Here is a 19,030-nt window from a genome sequence, read left to right as displayed (position 1 = left end):
AAAATGACTGGCCAGGAAAATGGCATTTACATTACTTGTGTATAGTTAATGAAGAACGAAATCTATTCCATGGTGGTTCTTAGATTAAATTTTGTCATATTAAAAACAAGAACAACCAGAGGACTGGTGATCCCCATCTGATTATAACACACCACTTACTTCAGGTATTTCAGGTGTTGCTTATAGAGACTGTTAAGTATATAAAGGCAGAGCTGAGCAACAACAAAAAACAACAGTTGCTCATAAATCTTAGACAACCAGAAGCAAACTTAACTATCTCTAAACTAAGGAGCAAGGATGCTTGGTCCATATTGTAATTCAAACCCAGAAATTCCTTCAATTATCAGCTATGAAGAGAATCCACATCAGAAAGGAACACATCCTAAATGTAACTTAAGAGAACTATATTTCCTTCTATACCAAAACAAACAATAGACAAAATCTAAAAAAAGAGTCTAATAGTTTAATCTTTTCCTCATTAAAAACTAGGTAAACATCCTGCAAGGTTCAAAGAAAGGATTACTGAATGGTACTTAGGTATTTTCTTAAAGAGTCATTTCCGTATTTGTTTTCTCTCATTTTTTTCTCAAAGTGCTCATCATGGATCCTTTATCTATGTGTTTGTGGAAATAAAATTACACAAAGATTACAGTGATTACTTTATCCACAGTGTACAGAGTTTGAAAATGAGAAAATATCTTTTACTGAAGAACCTTGCCCTACTCCCTGCTTTGGAATGGGCTGACTTTGCTCTATGCAAAAAAACCTTCTCCACTGCATTACTCATTACGTGGCCTAATCAGGACAAGAAATGCTGTTAGTACAACATCTAGGTTCACATACACTACTTCTATGAGGCTGCTAACGTGTTTTTTTCCAGTATCTCTAAATTTTCTTAGAAATATACAGTCTTTCGAGAACTGAGTGGTCAAATTGCCCACATAACAAAAACAATAAAAATTATATGATCCAGATCCTTTAGTTACTGTAATGACACTGAAATTAATGGAGCTGTGAGATTTACACCAATAATAAGGTTTGGATTAGTTTCTTCAAAAAAGTATAATTATTTGACTGTCTGACTATATATCTATTGTTTACTAAAAGATATGCATTTTTGTGAACATTACTTTTAACAGACACACTCATGAATGTATTTAATAAACAACTAATGTCTTGCACTAGGAGCCATGACTATTTAGCATCAAGGAATTAGCCTACTTTCTCTTTTTTTTTTTCTTTTCTTTTCTCACTGTATTACACACTAAAGAGAGATTTAATCCTAAGTATAGCTCATCTTAATCTGTTTATTCACCTAGGCAAGAACAAGCAAACAAATTTGGAATTTTTTGGGGGTTGTAATGAATATTAAACATAGCTCTGATTTTCACTATATTTCTCAGGAAAAAAATGTATTACAGGTTAATATCTTACATACAGAAATTCAGAAGATTAAAGGTGCAAATTTTTAAAAAGGACTTTTAAATAGAAACTTTACTTCACTTTTCTGTGTGGCAGATAATTATGTTCTTCGGCATGCTACAACCAAAACTGTTATAACAGCTATAACTCACAACCCAGTAATGGGGGTGACAATGAGAATTTGAAAAGAACAGCAACCAGATTTTTAGAATGCTAATTTATTCCAAGAATATAAAAGCAAGCTATCTTGTTTCTATTATTGCTCTCATTTGACTGGAAGAGCATTACAATAAGATGAATGAATAACTTCAGCTACAGCAATCTTATTTATGTGTGAAATGTAAAAAGCAAGCTAAATTTAAATAGTTTAATTATTCAAAACTGTAGGTGCAAAGTAAAGATTACCTTCACAACGTGGGACAGTAGAGCTCCATACTACATTTCCATCTTGCATAATACATGTTATGGATTCAGAACCTTGGGTCTTCACAAAGCCATCATCACAATGAAAAGAAACAGAACTTCCCAGAAGGAATCTGTCTCCAAAACGCCTCCCATTTATAGGAATGCCTGGATCATGGCACTCATTCTGACCAAAGGCTGATAAAAACATAATAAAAATAATAGTAATAACAACAGTAACAACAACAATAACAACAAAAACAATAGTAATAATAAGAATAACAACCCCATTAAATGATGTCTTTTTTTTTTTTTTGGAGGAGGAATAACCTTTGGTAAGTAACAAGATAGTTCTTATTGTGGTCTGTCTTTACTTTGGTAGAATAGTATATGGAAAAAGAAATCTCAATAAGCTCAGAAAGAAGCAGACCTAGAATTCAGGCCTCACCTTTTCTGGTAAAGGACACTAATTATCTCTTTCTCTGAAAGCAAAGGAACAATTTAGGCATCAAAGACTTAAGCAGGGTTGCAGCCAAAGATATTACATTCTTAGCATTCTTAAAGTAACTATAGCCAGAGAGACGAATGATTCTTAATTAGTGCACTCCTATAGAAAAGACTTCTGCATGAGATCAGCTGTGTTCTTAGATGCTAGTAAAACCCCAGAGGGTAACTATTATGTATACCCTAAAAAAAGAGATCTATATTACTAGTAGTCTGTATTCTTAGTTACCACACCATCTAACTGGAAGATAAAATGCAAAAGCAAAGGAGGTTCCCAGAGCCATTTATTTGCAATGATACTCTAGTTGCTTTTTATACTTCTATGCTACTCAGACTAACAACTCCATATTTGGGATCTAAGCTTAAAACCTTTCTGAACTTATTCCTGCTGATTCCATTGATAAGTATGTTAAATCACTTGCACTGGATGCTTTGATCTGAATGATCTGGACTTTAATTATGTGCTCTGCATTTATGCCGTGTAAACCAAAAAGTCCCTTAAATAATTAAGAAAATTCCTCAGCACTATCACAATTAAAATAAATAAATCATAAAGATTCAGATAAACTGATGAATATCAGAAAGACACATGAAAGCAGCGCAATTATACAAGTATTACAATTTACTCCTGTATTATAAATAAAAACATGTTTTATTTTTCATTATTGTGAAGAAAGATAGCTTGATTTTAAGACTAAGCATAAAATAAAAATAGAGGTTCTTACTTGTGTAAGTGATATTAAATCCTCTTCCAGTGGTAGAGTGATCTGACTGAAATTCAAGTCTTACTATGTGCCCACTGCTAGCCAGCTGAGAAGGAACCTCATTGCCAGAAAAAGTGCCAAGAGGTGGTAAATCTGAGATCCCATCATCTTTCACCGTAAGGTAGTCAAATTGAGGTTCTACATCGAAGTCATTGAAAATCAGATGGATTCTACTTCCTGGTTCTGAGATAATTAACCAAACACAGTTCATATTGTTCCCATACTCTTCAGGATAATTTGGAGAAAGAATAATTCCAGACGGTGTAGTGAAGTTGAAGAAACAGGAGACTAAAGAAAACAACAATAGATTCTCAAAATACTGTTCATAAACATTACAAATGCTTGTCTTAATTTTTTTTTTCTTGTGGAAAATGATGCCTTTGAAGTCTGGATGTCAAAACTACTACATGTGCAACCTGGAAATGTTTAAGACTTATAACATTTCTCTAACATAATATGTCAGCCTTGTATATTTTTATTTCCCTAAGTGAGGCTAAGCGACTGCACCAGGGCCTGCAAGAGGTTTTTAGAAGCATGCAGAGAATGCCAAAGATAGAAAAAGTGTCAGAATTTGGAAAAGTTGGCAGGTTTGTCCTGAAATGAAAATGTAACCTCCAAATTTAAATGCAATTTTTTTCTAAAAGGAATACGCGTGAAAATGTATTTAGCAATCAAAAAAATCAAGCACAAGGGCCAGTTTTGTCTTTAGTACACAAAGTTCATGCTGATGCAAATAATAGTAGAAGTTTCATCAAGAACTCTTAAGAGTATATAGTACAAACATTTTACCCCTAGTTTCCCTGTGATAGCACAAGACAATTAAACAAAAATGATTCATAGCTCTCCTTCTTTTTCACTCCTTTGGGCCAATTTTCATCAAGAGAATTCCTAACTGATTTCAGAGTCATAAGCTTGTGGCTGGTACTTTAGTTAGAAGTACAATACATTCAGAAAGAGGAAGGCTCGCTGCATATTAACATAAAGGATAACCATTACTCAACTCTTCAAACGTCAAACTGAACTCAATGTTTGTAATCAGATGTTGTGAGGGTAGATTTAGGTTAGATATTAGGAAGAAATTCTTTACTGTGAGGGTGGTGAGACACGAACAGGTTGCCCAGGGAAGCTGTGGACGCCCCATCGCTGGAGGTGTTCAAGACCAGGCTGGATGGGGCTTTGAGCAACCTGGTCTAGTGGGAGGTGTCCCTGCCCATGGCAGGGGGGTTGGAACTCCATGATCTTTAAGGTCCCTTCCAACTTTAACCATTCTATGATTACTTGATTCTATCTTTCATAGGGCATATATACATCAAACAGTGGAACACAATAAAATATTCCACACTATTGCCTAAAGAAACTAATATATCAACCCAATGTAATACAGCACCATGAATAAATGCAACTTCTGTCTTCAAAGGGAGTTACAGCTGCACTGTCTCTTTGCCCAGGCTTTACATGTTTTGACACATTTCAGCATTGCATGGGTATATAGAGACTTCTTCCAGTCCAGTGCAAGCTTACTCAGCTTGGCAAGTCCTGTACCAACGCAGCTGCAAAATATATGTATGTCCAAATAGAATTGGATACCTGTTAAATATCCAGTACTGAATTACAAGACTCTTTATAGGAAAAGGTAATGTGGTCTGGAGAACTGAAGTGCTCAATATACCTGTGTACTAGAAAGATTTATGCTGTTACCACAGAAGAAAAAATAAAAGTTAAAAAAAAAAAAAACCAACCAAAACAAACAAACAAAAAAACCAAACCCAAAACAAAACCCACCACCTCTCTATTTAAATCCATCTACAAGTTTACCTACACACATTTTTCATCTTTTAAAACAAAATTCACAACTAATGAGTTTACCTACCCTTTTTTGAACCTTTTTCCATGTTGGATATCCTTATATTCCTTATAATCATTTTCATGCTTTATTAGGATATCAAAAAAACCCACCCCGATCTTTTCTTACATGGATCTGCAAACTGCTTTACACTGCAGAATCAGAGTCCTTTTGAACACTTATATGCTATTAGGAATTGCTCATTCAGAGACTAATTCAACACACATTTACATTAAGAGTGTTAAATGGTTCAATTAAATATAAAACGAGGGGAAAAAACATTCTAAAACAGTCCTATGTGATCTTCCCCATAAATGAGCTACTATTGAGCCTAATAAAAAAAACTCATGTGACTGAAAAAGTCTTCAAGGTCTTTTGAAATGTTTTCCTGCTGGCTAGTCACAAATGTTAAGAAAAGCAAGAGGCTAAGGTCAGAAAAATAATACAGAAAAAAAAATAATAATAATTCTTACAAACACAGCTGGGTTTGTTGCCAGACCACTGGTTGTTTTGTTGACATGTAATCGTTCTCTCTCCCACCAGTTCAAAAGCTGCTTGACATTCAAAGGTAAGTGTGTCTCCATGCAGAAAACTGCTGCCGGTCCTTTTTCCATATGATGGAATTCCAGGGTCTCCACAACCTCCTTTCTCAATTTCTGAATACAAAAAAGTTCAAACACAATAATAAGGAAAATATATTTGCAAGCAATTTATATGGGAGTAGCAGAAGTGCTTTCAAAATATTTGGCATTATGCATTGAACTAATATTTACAGCTGAAAGTCAACTAGAGGTAAATGCTGTAAAACCGCCTCTAAGATGACTTAGGATCTAAAGTCTTTTCACAAGCTAATAGCTTCCATACCTGCACTGCTGAAGATAAAAAAAATACTCATGTTTAACTGAATCATTGCACTGAATTACAGCATATTTGAAGGTAAAATTATAAAGCCATAGTCACCATTCTAACCATGGAGACATACTATATGTAGATTCCATTTATGGTAATAAAGTACTAGGAATAAAGAATATATATATACACACACACAAGATAATAATATAAAAAAAAAAAAAATCAAGTCTTACAAAATTTATAAATAACAAGAATATTAGGAAAGGAAATGTAAATATTAATTCCCTGTTATAGAAATGCTGATCCACCTTACAAATTACAATACACATAGCTGTCCATCAAAAACAGACCCCATTTCTGCCATTAAATTTAAAGCCGTTTGTTAATTTCCACTTGAGCATAAAAAATAACAAGACATTTCTGGTTCTATAAAGTGTGTTGCTACAAGTGTAGTAAAATAATGTAAAAAATGATAAAATTCTTGTTATTTAAATTTTTCCCAGTTCAATCTAAGGTATGAAATCTGAAACATTCAAGATAACAAGAAAATTCAACTCACTGAATCATATTAAATATTAACATAATTTTACACAATTAAAGATCTCCGCCATCAAACATTGTTAAACCTACTAACATTAAATCCTGGCAGAAGTGTATAACTTGACGTGCTAACTATCTGAAGAGAAAAACAGCAGTAACTATTTCATTTATGAGTTCAAAGCAGTTCCAGAGCCAGTTGTTTTATTTAAATAATTTGTCATACCAGAAGACTATGAATGAAAATATCTTCCAAAAAGTCCAGCATACAAATATAACAAAACACCAGTAGAGCAATATCATAAATAATATTTATAAATAAGGATTCAAAATTATGTGCATTTACAAATGCTTTAACGTAGTTTCACCTGCCTGCTCTTCCTGAGACATTGATTCCTACTGCCACAGGGGAGCACTGGAAATCTGTGTGTTTCCAACCATCCACAGCTTCATATTCTACCAACAAATGTGGGGAGCTACTGAAAATCAAAACCCTCATTTAAATCAAATTTTTAACGTTCATCTCCTCCACTGATAGCAAAGCTGTATCTAGTTCAGCATGTGAGAACGATCTGAAACACTCTTTTCCAAAATCCTGTTGTCTTGAAGATCGGGTCAATACTGTCTTCAGGCAGGAGTATAAGGATGGAAACTGCCTGCAAAGTTTTGCAAAGGCATTGCTTCAGATTTATCCCTTAAAAGAAAGCAACAAGTGTTTCTTTCCATGGTCTACAGAAGTATCAAAATATCTTTAATTAATGAATTTACTGAAGTAGAAGACAGAGAAGGACGCGTTCTAACTCTCAGAAGATACACCAAGCCCTAGGAGAGGGGTATGGACCAGTGAACTAAAACTTCTAACAGAAATTACTTTGAATTAAGCTTTCTGGCAGGTTGAAATTTTATTTTTTTTTTTTTTAGGAAACTGGTACAGTGTGTCTTTAGTCAGAACCGAGCTCTAACTAGGAATGAAGGATAAGTTTATCCTTGGAGACTAACTGAATACTGTGTGCTTCTTAATGTATCGCCCTTCACCAAAGAATGTCCAGTTTCATTTGGGGTGGAGATATAATTTGGATTTTTAAATATCTGATTTGCAACCACAAACAAGCAGATAAAAATATAAAAATTAATTTCAGGTGAAACACTTTTTAAAATATTTTTCTTCTTTGGAAAAATAAAGGTTTAATAAAATCTCTCTCAAAGAAAATATTTCAGTGATGAATTTTAGGTTGTCTCTTAAAATACATTAGAAGGATTTTTTTTAATCAAATTATTTTACATTGAAAAGCCACATATATCATAAAAATATCAAAATGAAATGTATTTATTTTACTTCTATTTCAGCTTTCAGGATGTGTGCTTGCTTGTTCAACATAAAAACAAGTCAGCAATTGTCACAAATTTATAAAACACTTCTGAGGATGTCTTATTTGCATTTTGATAATAAAAAGTTTGAAAATTCCATTCAGCTCTAGAACTCTACATCTTCACAAAACTTGAACTGAAGACGATCTATCCTTAACAGAAAATGTTCTCTACTCAAAAACAAGTTATTCAGGTTGACAGAAAGCGCCCATTTAATTTCAATAGCATTCACTTCTATCTTCAAGTTTCACACAAAACTCCTGGTATGGAGATTTACTGTAACATGCATATCATATCATTCTTATTCATATTACACTACACATGTTTATCAACACCGCAATTTAAGATATTCTACCAATTAATATTAGCGAGACAGATCTGTTGTTTCAACACCACAAAATCAAAAATAAAACACACAACTTAAATACTTTCCGTGTACTTTTTCAGCTCACTTTTTCAGCACTCTTGTATTGCAATTAATTAATGCATGCATTAGACAATTTCCTTCCAAAATATTTGAAAAATACCAAAACCCCCAAAAGCCGTTTCTTAGCTGAATTTCTCACAGATAGACTGGTTGCAAGTCCGTAGTGGTTAAGGTGACACAATCTCCCTTCCCCATAAAAAGATAAAAACTTTTAGTAGTAGTCTCAGTTATAATGTCCAAGTTTTTAAACTTTTTATTAAAGTATTTTAAAATATAAATTTAAAAAAAATTCTGCCAGCAACAAAGCACAATATTAAATAATCACTTTCTTAGTATTCAGAAAATCATGAGTGACAAAACAAAGCAGATTAAGTCAGATGCAAGACTGTCTCTAAATTTCTCTTTAGTAAAGAGCTAGATTTCTGTCACATGTATTAATGACAGACCAAAACTTCAGGAAGACAGAGAAGGCCAGATTCAGAGGTTTGCATTTATATATAAAGAATACTATTTGTTTATAACTAGATCTAGAATCATACGGGCATGTAAGGATTCCCAACACTTTTCTCTCCTCTAGGACTTAACACAGCTTTTTATTTCATTGTCTCTTATGGTACCTGTCCAACTTCCACTGATTTGACCAGAGAACAATTTTTTTAAATGTTTAAATTCAGTTGAGGTGCATTGTGCCTATTACTTCAACACATGCACCAATTATTCTGCTTCAAAAATTGCTGTTTGCTAAAAAGAAGGCATTCTTCTGACCAAGTCAATTGGAGCTATGTTCAGCTCTTGAAGAAATCCTATGGGACAGAAAAGGTTTTTAAAATGTCAAACTTGGAAATAAAAGCTATGCTAACCTATTTAAAGCATGGCAATAAATGGATAATTTAGGATAATTCTTTGTACTCATTCAATGTTGGACTTCTTTTGATCTGAGTCCTTAGAGCTGTGTGAACTCCATGAAGTTTGCAAATAAGCTCTCGAGTTCAAATTTAACCAGCTTCCTCTGGTTTCCAAAATATAAATGATCTGTATTCAATTGTTTCCGGCTTTCATGTACTCTTTTCCAGTAGCCTGGGGAAAGAGACTTTTCATCTTGTTTGTAAACTAGAAATATTTACTCCGTTTCAAGGAATATTCTCTCTTTAATGTTGGAAGAATGACAAGATTAGATTTCTGATGAGAAGATCCTATCCCTCTAAATTTAATCAAAGACACCTCTGGTGATGTGTTTTGTTTCAAAGGAAGAAATATAGCAATTCTGAAGTGATATTAAGCTTCTAAGTAAGTATTGTGACTCTTATTTGAAAGGTGTCATATTGCAATTCAAGTCGTTTTGATGAAAAGGCTTTGCATTACTTTGACCCAGGTATCTGAAATACATAATAAAATACTTCATAGATTATAATATTTGGCAGTCTTGAATTTATCAATCATGGTAGTAGCTTACCTTGTTTTCCCTTGTTACCAGATTCCAAATATACAGTGAAAATGAAATTCGTAATGCCACTGTTTTCATTCACACTATCCAATATTCTAGCTCAGATGATTAGTGACTTGTCACCAATCACTAAATCTGCAGCTAGACATAACTTTACCAGAACAGTATTAATAATGGCCTCATGCCTTAATAACTCAGATATATAAATACAATGTAAATTAAATAAATGTTTTAAACACATGGGTTCCACAACAATCTATTGTTTCAAAGAAGAGATACACAAATAAACTTCAGTAGTTCAAAGTTTATCAGAAAGTTGAAGTCAATACCTCTAAAACCTAAAATCATGAATTTGATAATATATCATAATTATCATTGTAGATATAGTCAAGATAAGTTAAGGGAAGATGAGAACTGACAAAAAAAGTTTGGAAGTTTATTTCCATGTCAGATAGGAACTTTTCAGTTTAACATCTAAACTCTTATACGACAGGCCACAGAAATTCATGTTTGAAATACAAGAAAATTGATTATTTAGTTTTTTTCGTCTTATTCCTCATACCTCCCTGCATTAACAATCATAATACCTGACACAGTGGAATCTGATTTAAAAACGCGAACGGAAAAACCCTTATACAAAGAAAGTGAATAGAGATATATACTCAGAATTGCAAAAGAAGACATAAGTAAAAAAAAAAATATATATTGTATGTATGATTCCTGCAAAGGAACTTGGAAATAACCACTGAAAGTGAAAATGATAAATAAAAATTAATAGAAAAAATATTTCAGATAGCATATATTTGCACTGTAAGAGTGGCTATTCAAGCCAAAATGAGGTTGGTCTAAACCTAAAACCAGGGTGGCCTTACATGATAATTTTATAGATGATCACAATTTTAACAGTATTCTCATAAAGTTCTTCAAAGAAATTTTACAGTACAATTTATTATCAGTCTCCAACTATAAAAAGAGAAGGCCTCTTTCACAGGTCATATAGTTCCCAGCAGCATTCTAAGAGATTCTCACAATTTCTCTGAAATGTTTTGTCCTTGCTGTTATCAAAAAGGCCACAGATCATATCCAGTAGATTAATTTTTGTTGCTTCTACCTTATTGCATTCTGTATCAATATTAAAAAACAAACATGACCTAAGAATCAGATAGATGGAAAAACAACATGAAAATTTTTTATAGGAAGTCCATTTAAGCTAACAGTTCGCTATCACAGCATATGGATGGCTTGTTGATAATAACACAACATATCATATCTTATAATATAAAAATCCTTGAAAGTAATAAAACCATTCAATAAGAAAAAAAAAATCAGACCTTTTCGACAACTATGTCCTTTAAGTTCAATATTTACTGTACTTAAATATTCCACTACAGAATGCAGAAAAATAAAATGTTCATTTGTTTACAACCAATGTTACACGTCTGGTGTAGACACAGACCAAATCTGAACAGAAATGAGAAAAAGGCTTTCCGTTACTTCTTGCAGTGTCCTGGTTTGAGGTAAAACAAAACCAATTTTCTGTCCAGTAACTTTGCAGCTAAGCCTCTTCTAACTAACTGAACTCTCTGAAATGAATGGCGTATTTTTCAGAGACTGGCCACTACCAGAGACTAAGACTTGACTGTTTCTAATTTATACCAAGAAATGATACGCAGAGAGGCTCTCACTTATCCTTATTGCTGGAACAACAAGGGTCAGCTAAATTTCTTGTTTGCCCCGTTGGAAGATTGGAAGCGGAAAAGTGTAGAGGGTTCACATCTGTGGGGAGGAGTGGACAGGACAGGTGACCCAACACTGACCAACAGGGTATTCCATCCCATCTGCACCATGCTCAGTATAAAAGCCGAGGGATCAAAGGGTCAGCGTTCTTTTCTTCAATGGCTGGTGCTGAGAGGAGGACTCTGTTCATCTGCCTTTGATCCCAATTTGTGTGCTCCTGAATCCAGATCTGGAATCCAGTTCTTATCTGTTGCTGAGTCCAGTCTGGGACTTTCCCAGTGCCTGATGGTGACATGATCATCATCCTGGGAGCTCGATACTGGTTTTGTATATGTTGTATTTATTTCATTATCTTCTTTTTATTATTTTATCAATATTTTCATTAAAGTAGTTTGGGTTTTTTTTCCTAAACTCATAAGTTTCTTTCTCTCTCTTCCTTCTCTCCCTTCCGGTAGAGGTGGGGGAGGGCATCTGTCTTTTGTTTCAATGGCCAGTCTGGTCCAAACCATGACACGCAGAAAAGTTTACGATACCAACTAACAGACTGCAGAAATAGCAGGTGAAATTCATTACCAATAATTGTAGAAAAATAAATCTGGAAAAAAAGTTATTATGAGCTTTCAGGCATAATGATAGGTTCTGAATTGACAGTTACCACTCAGGAACAAGAACTCTGACATATTAAAGGTAATTCGATGAAACTGTAAGCTACTGAAAACTCTAGGAATTGCTAGGAAAGGAACAGTGACCAAAAAAGAAAACAGTATTCTGACATAATAAAAAAACTTATTTCATTTGCACATTGAATATTGTATGTAGTTGTCATGGTTTAACCCCAAACAGCAATTAGGACCATGCAGCTGCTCACTCACTCACTCCCACAGTTGGCATGGGGGTAAAAGTGAGAAAAAGCTCGTGGGTTGAGATAAAGACAGCTTAAGAGGTAGAGCAAAAGCCATGCACACAAGCAAAGCAAAACAAAGAATTCATCCACTGGCAGGGAGGTGTACAGCCAAGTCCAGGAAATCAGAGCTCCATCACATGTAATTGTTACTTGGGAAGACAAATGCCATAACTCTGAATGTCCCCTCTTCCTCCTTCTTCCCTTGACTTTATATACTGAGCATGACATCATATGGCATGGAATATTCCTTTGGTCGATTTGGGTCAGCTGTCCTGGCTGCATCTCATCCCAGCTTTCTCTGCATTCCTGGCCTACACGCTGGCAGGGTGGTGTGAGGAGCAGAAAAAGCCTCGACTGCTTAGCAACAACCAAAACCATTAATGTGCTACCAACACTATTCTCATCCCAAATACAAAACGTAGCACTACACTAGCTGCTAGCAAGAAAGTCAACCCCATTGCAGCCAAAACCATGATAGTAGTTCTGCTCCTCCATATAAAACAGAATACATTAGAACTAGGAAAGGAAAAAAAAAAAAAATAAAGTTACTTTTTCTGAATAACTGAAGACCAGTTAAATAGCCTGAAAATCTCTTCTTTTGGGATGTGAAACATATGTATTCAAAAAGTGATTGGACATATATGGAAGAAAATCTTATTGAGAGACAAAAAGTACTTGAGCCATGCATCACTGGAAACAGGGAAAGTACTCTGGGATTATCTGTGTCTCTTGATTTATCACTGTATACTTCACCATTTTTTCCTTAAACATTCATTATTATCAACATGCTATGGGCTTTCAGTCTCACTGTAGATTTTTACTATACTGTTTTGCGACAAGGAACGTCATATTGTTCAAATTTCAGAGTTGATGTTTCTTTACTAACAGAAAGAGTAGAACCTGTCTATACAAAAGCCTGAGCAGCATCCTGGACAAAAGTTATTCCGAAGATATCCTCTAGAATGCAAGTTAGCACATTATGGTGGAAAAAAAGGAAGTACAGTAAAAAGCAAGTGCAGCAGCCTCAGAAATTATCAGAATAACGTAAGGATAAATCTTGTGAAAAGGTGAACCATGGAATGAGGCAAAAGACAATAAAAGAGCTTGTAGAAAGTCATTAAATGTAAGAGAAAGAAAAATAGCTAGCAGGAAAGGAGAATGAAGAATACCTTCTTCACATTTCCAGAAAAAAAACCCAAAAGATAATAATAGTCAGATAACAAAAGTTTAAATAAAATTAAGTAAAGGGCAGGATAGGAAGAAAACAGGTTAAGGACTATTTAGAAAATGTACATATTCAAGGGAACAAGCCCTAATTAAATTCACATTAAAGTCCTTAAAATGAAGCAGTCTATGAACTATTAGCAATTATCTTCAAGAACTTGTGGAGGACAAGGGAGGTACCAGCTGACTGGATAAGGTCAAAAACTGTAGAAAAGAGGACCCAAGGAATTATGCAAATGCACGTGTACATAATTTGTCCCCTCAAACTGGGAAAGTGATAAGCTTTATCTTCCTTTACAACAGAATATCCTTGAACATTTTTACCTGAAATTATCTTAAGTCCTGGCAAGGGAGACATGGCAGTTGTCTAGAAAATAATCAATGTGCTACCAATATATTAAAAGTGCAAGCAAATTGACCTGTGTATTTACAAGATTGTAAAGCCAACACTGATCCTAAGCAATATAATGGAACAGTCAACACAGGAGTATTTCTAAAGAGTTAAAAGATGAAAATATAATTAACACCAGTTAACATGGTTTTGCGGAAAATTGGTCATGTCATACAAACAATATGACTTTTAGATTATAAACCTGGTTGACACAATGTATTTGGACTTCTTGCAACCATTTAAATTAGCAACACATGACATCCTAATTAAGAATTGGCATCATAGAAAATCAATTTAGCACATATTAAATGGATTAAAATTAGATAATGAGATTTTCTCAAAGCATAAATGTGAATAAATAGTTACCATTAGACAACAGAACTGCTTCAAACAGCTTAGTATATTCTTTCTTTGGGCCAATCCTCTCAATTTGTTATACAAATTATATTACAGAATAATAGTTAATCGATAGTAGCCATAGTATTTTCAAGATGCTGTAGCCCTGTGACATATATTGTAGGTGTACATGTTTTATTGTGCATATGTACCCATATAAGCACTGCTTTTTCTCATACTCTTGAAAGAAAAAAATAAACATCAAAATTTCAAGCCTGTGGAAGCTGAGAATTTTGTAAAATAAAATTAACATTAGATGGGAGGACTTCATTTTCCCTGAGTATCCCCTTTTGAATCTTACAACGGGTGTTCCTCCTGTTTAGACAGCAGGAGTGATGAGTCCAGTTTCATGAAATAAAATGGAAGATAAGGGATGTCATGCATGGGATGTGTTTGACCTTCAAGGTCGGTATGCTTCTAATGCAGGTTATAGAAGCAGTAACTACTCAAATGAAAAATATTAGCTTTGAAAGCTATCCATGAATATGGTTAGAGGGACACAGATGCCTTGGTAGTATTTGAAATAGGAAAGGCAATTACACTGCAACTGAATGTACTAACTTTAGCGCACTGTGGACTTCTGAATAACTTGATTTTATTCATTCTATTTCAGTAAAGAAGCAAGGAGGAATAAATGTTGCTCCAAAAACATCCTTCTGAAAGGGAAAAAAAAAAATTCTCTCCTTGATTAACTTTGAGACTTTACTGCATGTGCCCCGCTTCCCTTCCATCTACAAAGAGCTTCCTGTTATTCTTATCTACATCTTGTATGATTACAGGTTTTTTGCTGTGCCACCTTCCTTCTTTGCTCCTCTCCTCTCAGCTGTGAGGCTGTGCTGTGCTTAAGGAAGACACACTTCCCTTCTCTTTCCAAAGATATCAGCTAATTTTATGTAATTGCAGTCTTGGCAGATGAGGAGAGAATATCAACAAAGTTGTGCCCACTCTTGTTGAGCATGTTGTGAGAATGAATGGAAATTTGAAAAAAAAAGAAGTTGAATACTTTCTTTGACATTCAGTTCTTGCTAAAATCCATTAAAATTCCTCCTCTTTTGGCTACATACTACTGTTAGCCAAATAGCAGAAGAGGAATCTATGGCAGTGGTTCCAAGCACTGGATTAGATTTTGAACCAAACGCAACCGTTCTCAATAATATTTAGAATCATGAGTCTAACAAAGGTCAGTTGCAAGCTGAATAAGCTTGAGAAATGCTACTCGGCGAAACTCAGTAACCTTTTCTACAGCACACCAATACAACACAACAGAAGCATTAGCAGATACAAGTTTCTTACCATGTTCTAGATAAAGGTGACTGTACAAAGCCATTTTTTGTTATTTCATGCAGAGGCCCTATAGACATTAGAATATAAAAAGTAGCAACAAATGTATGCCCTCAGAACCATCAAAGACTGACCATTTCAGTTAGACAGAAATATGGCGAATGAGCAGATGATAGGAAAAGGCCAAAAGGTCTATAGCTTCCTTTATTTTTTGGGGTCTTTTTAAGTATTTGAACTCTTAGTTCTGTGATGAAGGCCATGCAAGTATGCACGTTCTAATACAACTCTCTGGCACATAAACAAACCCAAATGTACTCACTACCTCAGGGAAAAGATCCTAACTTTGTTTTTTTCTTTCCGAAGAGAGGAAAAACCCATCAACAGGCACACCTAGAGACATAGACTGGAACCAGTTTATACCTGTATTACCTGTATTTACACAGTCATATACTTCATTTTATATACTGATAATGCTAGGATAGCTGCAAAACATTCATTGCTTTGTGTGTTCTAATTGTAATGATTTTGTTTTAAAAGTAAATAGTACTCTGCTTTCTAAAAGTTCCTTAAGCACTAAAACGTTCTTTGGACACTGAAAGGAAAAAATAAAGATCCTTTGAAAACATTATACTAATACCAACCCTACAAATGAATTGTGAAGGAACTGCTCTTTTAAAATCTTTCCATGAAGGATGAACAATTTCCTACTCAAGAAAGTACTGGCCATGGCTATGGTGGTCTGGAAAGTCAGAGGAGAGGGGAAGGTACAAGGAAGTAGAAGACTGGTCTGTAATTAAACCTCAAATTATTAAAAATGCCATAATTTTTTTTTTAAAGCTGCAAGATCATATTACAGACTAAATCTGTGGTCAATGAAGGTGTCTCCAAATTTCATTCCTTTCTGAAAATATACTATGTTATTTGCTGTATTAATATGATGTTTTTCACCTTCAGCCACCACATACTTCATCTGCACAAAAACTCCATTTAATGAAGTTCATTACGCTTCGCACTTAGAAATCTTCACTGCACAATGTCCTATGAGCTATGTTCAGAAAACACCAAGACTGCACATTTTAGAAGAACATTTTCTAGTAAATGCCATTAATTCTTAATGACTAAAATAAAATTGAGTAGCATTGCACACACAAAAGTGTTTAGATGCAAAACAGAGCATGCAAGCACACATAATACTAAATTAGATAACATTATAGCTTTTCGTTAACCTAATTCAGCAATTTACACATTTAATAAAGACTCTGAATGGATCTTACTTCTATATACTACCATATATACAACAAATAAATGAAAAAAGCCTAAAAATTGTTCTTGACAATGTTTTTTATTATGAACTTTTTTTTTTCTCAAATTTCATAGCAATGTAAAGATAAATCATTATTTCATCTTGAATAATAATCACCTCCTTTGATCTAAGTTGCTAATAAGACGAGAGCAATGTAAAAAGGCTGCTCTGGAGGATATGCTGACTTTGTAACAGGTGGAGGTGTTCACATATCAAATCAATTTCAGTCAAAGTGTGAAATTAATGTCTGTTTATGAGCGGAAAGGATAAATCACACAGCTGGTGAAAGGACTTTATAAGAATAAAGTATTGAAGAACTTTGAAGTAACTCTTTAGTGAAATAAATCAATTCTTTACAGAGGATCTTACTAATAGATATCTGTGTCTGATCTTACTTCAGTAACAACTATCAGTATTAAATGTTATTAATAGTATTTGGGATTCAAATTTAATTGTCCATTTGAAATCATATGACTTTAGGAATTATTTCCATTTGGCACTTGGTAATCAACAGTGACATTTAAGCAATTAAATAAATGCCATAATAAAGGCACAAATGACGTAGAAATTGGTTAGTGACCCAAACTTGACTATATCTTTTATCTTTGCATGGGAAAGCATTTTTAAAAAAGCATAATAATAGCTTCACCAAATTTCTGAAAGCTCCAACTGCTTTTAATGAGATTATAGGAAGAATCTAGTTTCGCTTAAAAAGATGGAAAAATGCATATGAACAAGAAATTCCAGATTTTTTTTTAACCTCAGCAACTGCTAAATTCAATCTACTGTATAAAAATACCATTAAGTGGGTTATAATAAATTCCATTACATCATTTATAACACACCAGTTTTACAAAATAAGTTTACTTAATGTACTGGCAATTAGCAGTGGTGGAGGAGGTCTACAGTGAGGTGGGCAATAATCAGACCTTCAGTGATGAAGGTTTGTATGGGGCATGCCGATGTCACATCCCAGCACCTTGGTGACAAAGGACTGGAGAGACATTGAGGCACCAACTGTGTATGTAGAGTGCCTCCCAGCTCCAGCCTCTATACTCCCTCCCCCTTAACCCTATGGGCTTGCATCTCAGCTATGGAAAGACTGTCCCACCAGGTCTAGCCACTTGAAGGAAAATGTGGAGAATCTCTCTCCCTCCTTGTCCGTTCTGCGCTTAACGCACAACAAACACAAATATCCATAACTAGGAAAAGAAAGACAATTTCATGAAAAAGTTACACAAATGAATAATTTCAAAAACTTAGGAAACTAAACAACAGGTATTAATTAATCTGGCTATTGCTATAACACCACACACTTAAACTGATATTGAATAAACAATATCTAAAAACATACTGCGTGTTTTCACTGAGAAATACCAAAAGAAACACAAAGGCTTAAAAAAAAGACAGCAAAAAAGAGGTGTTCTTGGAAATGCGTAAAGAAAGAAGAGAAAAGAGCTGGCACGCAGTTGTCTCTCTTCCCACTGTGACCTTGCTGTGTGTTTTCCTCCAAGGTTGTTCTTAGGCCAGCCGCTCTTCCTAAAGCTCTACTGCTAAATAAAGCAGGGAAAAGGGTGAGGTTGAGCACTTGATCTCCAACCACCCACACTGCATAAGCTTTAGCATGATCCTTGGCGATGCTTACCAGCACTCTCCGAGACGCTGCATGGTCAGGATTCAGGGGACAGCAAGCACCAGGGACCATTCCCAATAGACTAGATGGACAAGACTGCATCAAGTTTTCATCCCTGTTTTCTACGAAGTCCTCCAGCACCACTCCACAGGCTCTATATCTTCAGACATACCTCACCACATCCTAAAGCGTTCAGCATATACTCTCAGTTTCTTGCTAAGAAAACATGAATCATGGCCTGCAATGCAACATGTACATCACGAACACACTGAAATAACACTGAACATCTTCTTGCCCTGCCCCAAGACGTGTACATACAAATACATTCAACACACACACAATTTGTCTGTGGGTAAGCAAGGCCCCTCCTTCAGGCCATGTTATGCGGATGCATCCTCAAGGCAAGAAAACAGTCCCTGGCCACGGTTTATTTAGTAATACAAACGCAGTCTCAAGGCAGTTTCTGGGTTGCAGCAAACTCCACATTGTCTCTTCTGGGACTTTATGGGGAAAAAAAAAGAATTGTCAGCTCCCTTTTCCTGTAAGGGGTACCCAGCCCCTGCCACGCTATACGGCTCCTTCCAGCTCTGTGCATTCC

At 34.8% G+C, this 19,030-nt stretch overlaps 1 protein-coding gene across 1 annotated transcript in view; it reads right to left on the bottom strand.

Annotated features, from left to right (window-relative positions):
- Positions 1 to 19,030, bottom strand: part of CSMD1 (CUB and Sushi multiple domains 1) — a 1,131,310-nt gene that overhangs the window by 282,050 nt on the left and 830,230 nt on the right. Inside the window, exons 13-15 of the mRNA XM_074153404.1 lie at positions 5,409 to 5,591; positions 3,054 to 3,380; positions 1,828 to 2,022 (exon numbers count right to left, since the gene is read on the bottom strand). Coding sequence (XP_074009505.1) covers positions 1,828 to 2,022; positions 3,054 to 3,380; positions 5,409 to 5,591 — 705 coding nt within the window. The remainder of the gene's footprint in view (positions 1 to 1,827; positions 2,023 to 3,053; positions 3,381 to 5,408; positions 5,592 to 19,030) is intronic.

Source organism: Numenius arquata, chromosome 9 (genome assembly GCF_964106895.1).
Source record: "Numenius arquata chromosome 9, bNumArq3.hap1.1, whole genome shotgun sequence".
Classification (NCBI taxonomy): Eukaryota; Metazoa; Chordata; class Aves; order Charadriiformes; family Scolopacidae; genus Numenius; species Numenius arquata.
This window is presented reverse-complemented; position numbering and strand designations above follow the sequence as displayed.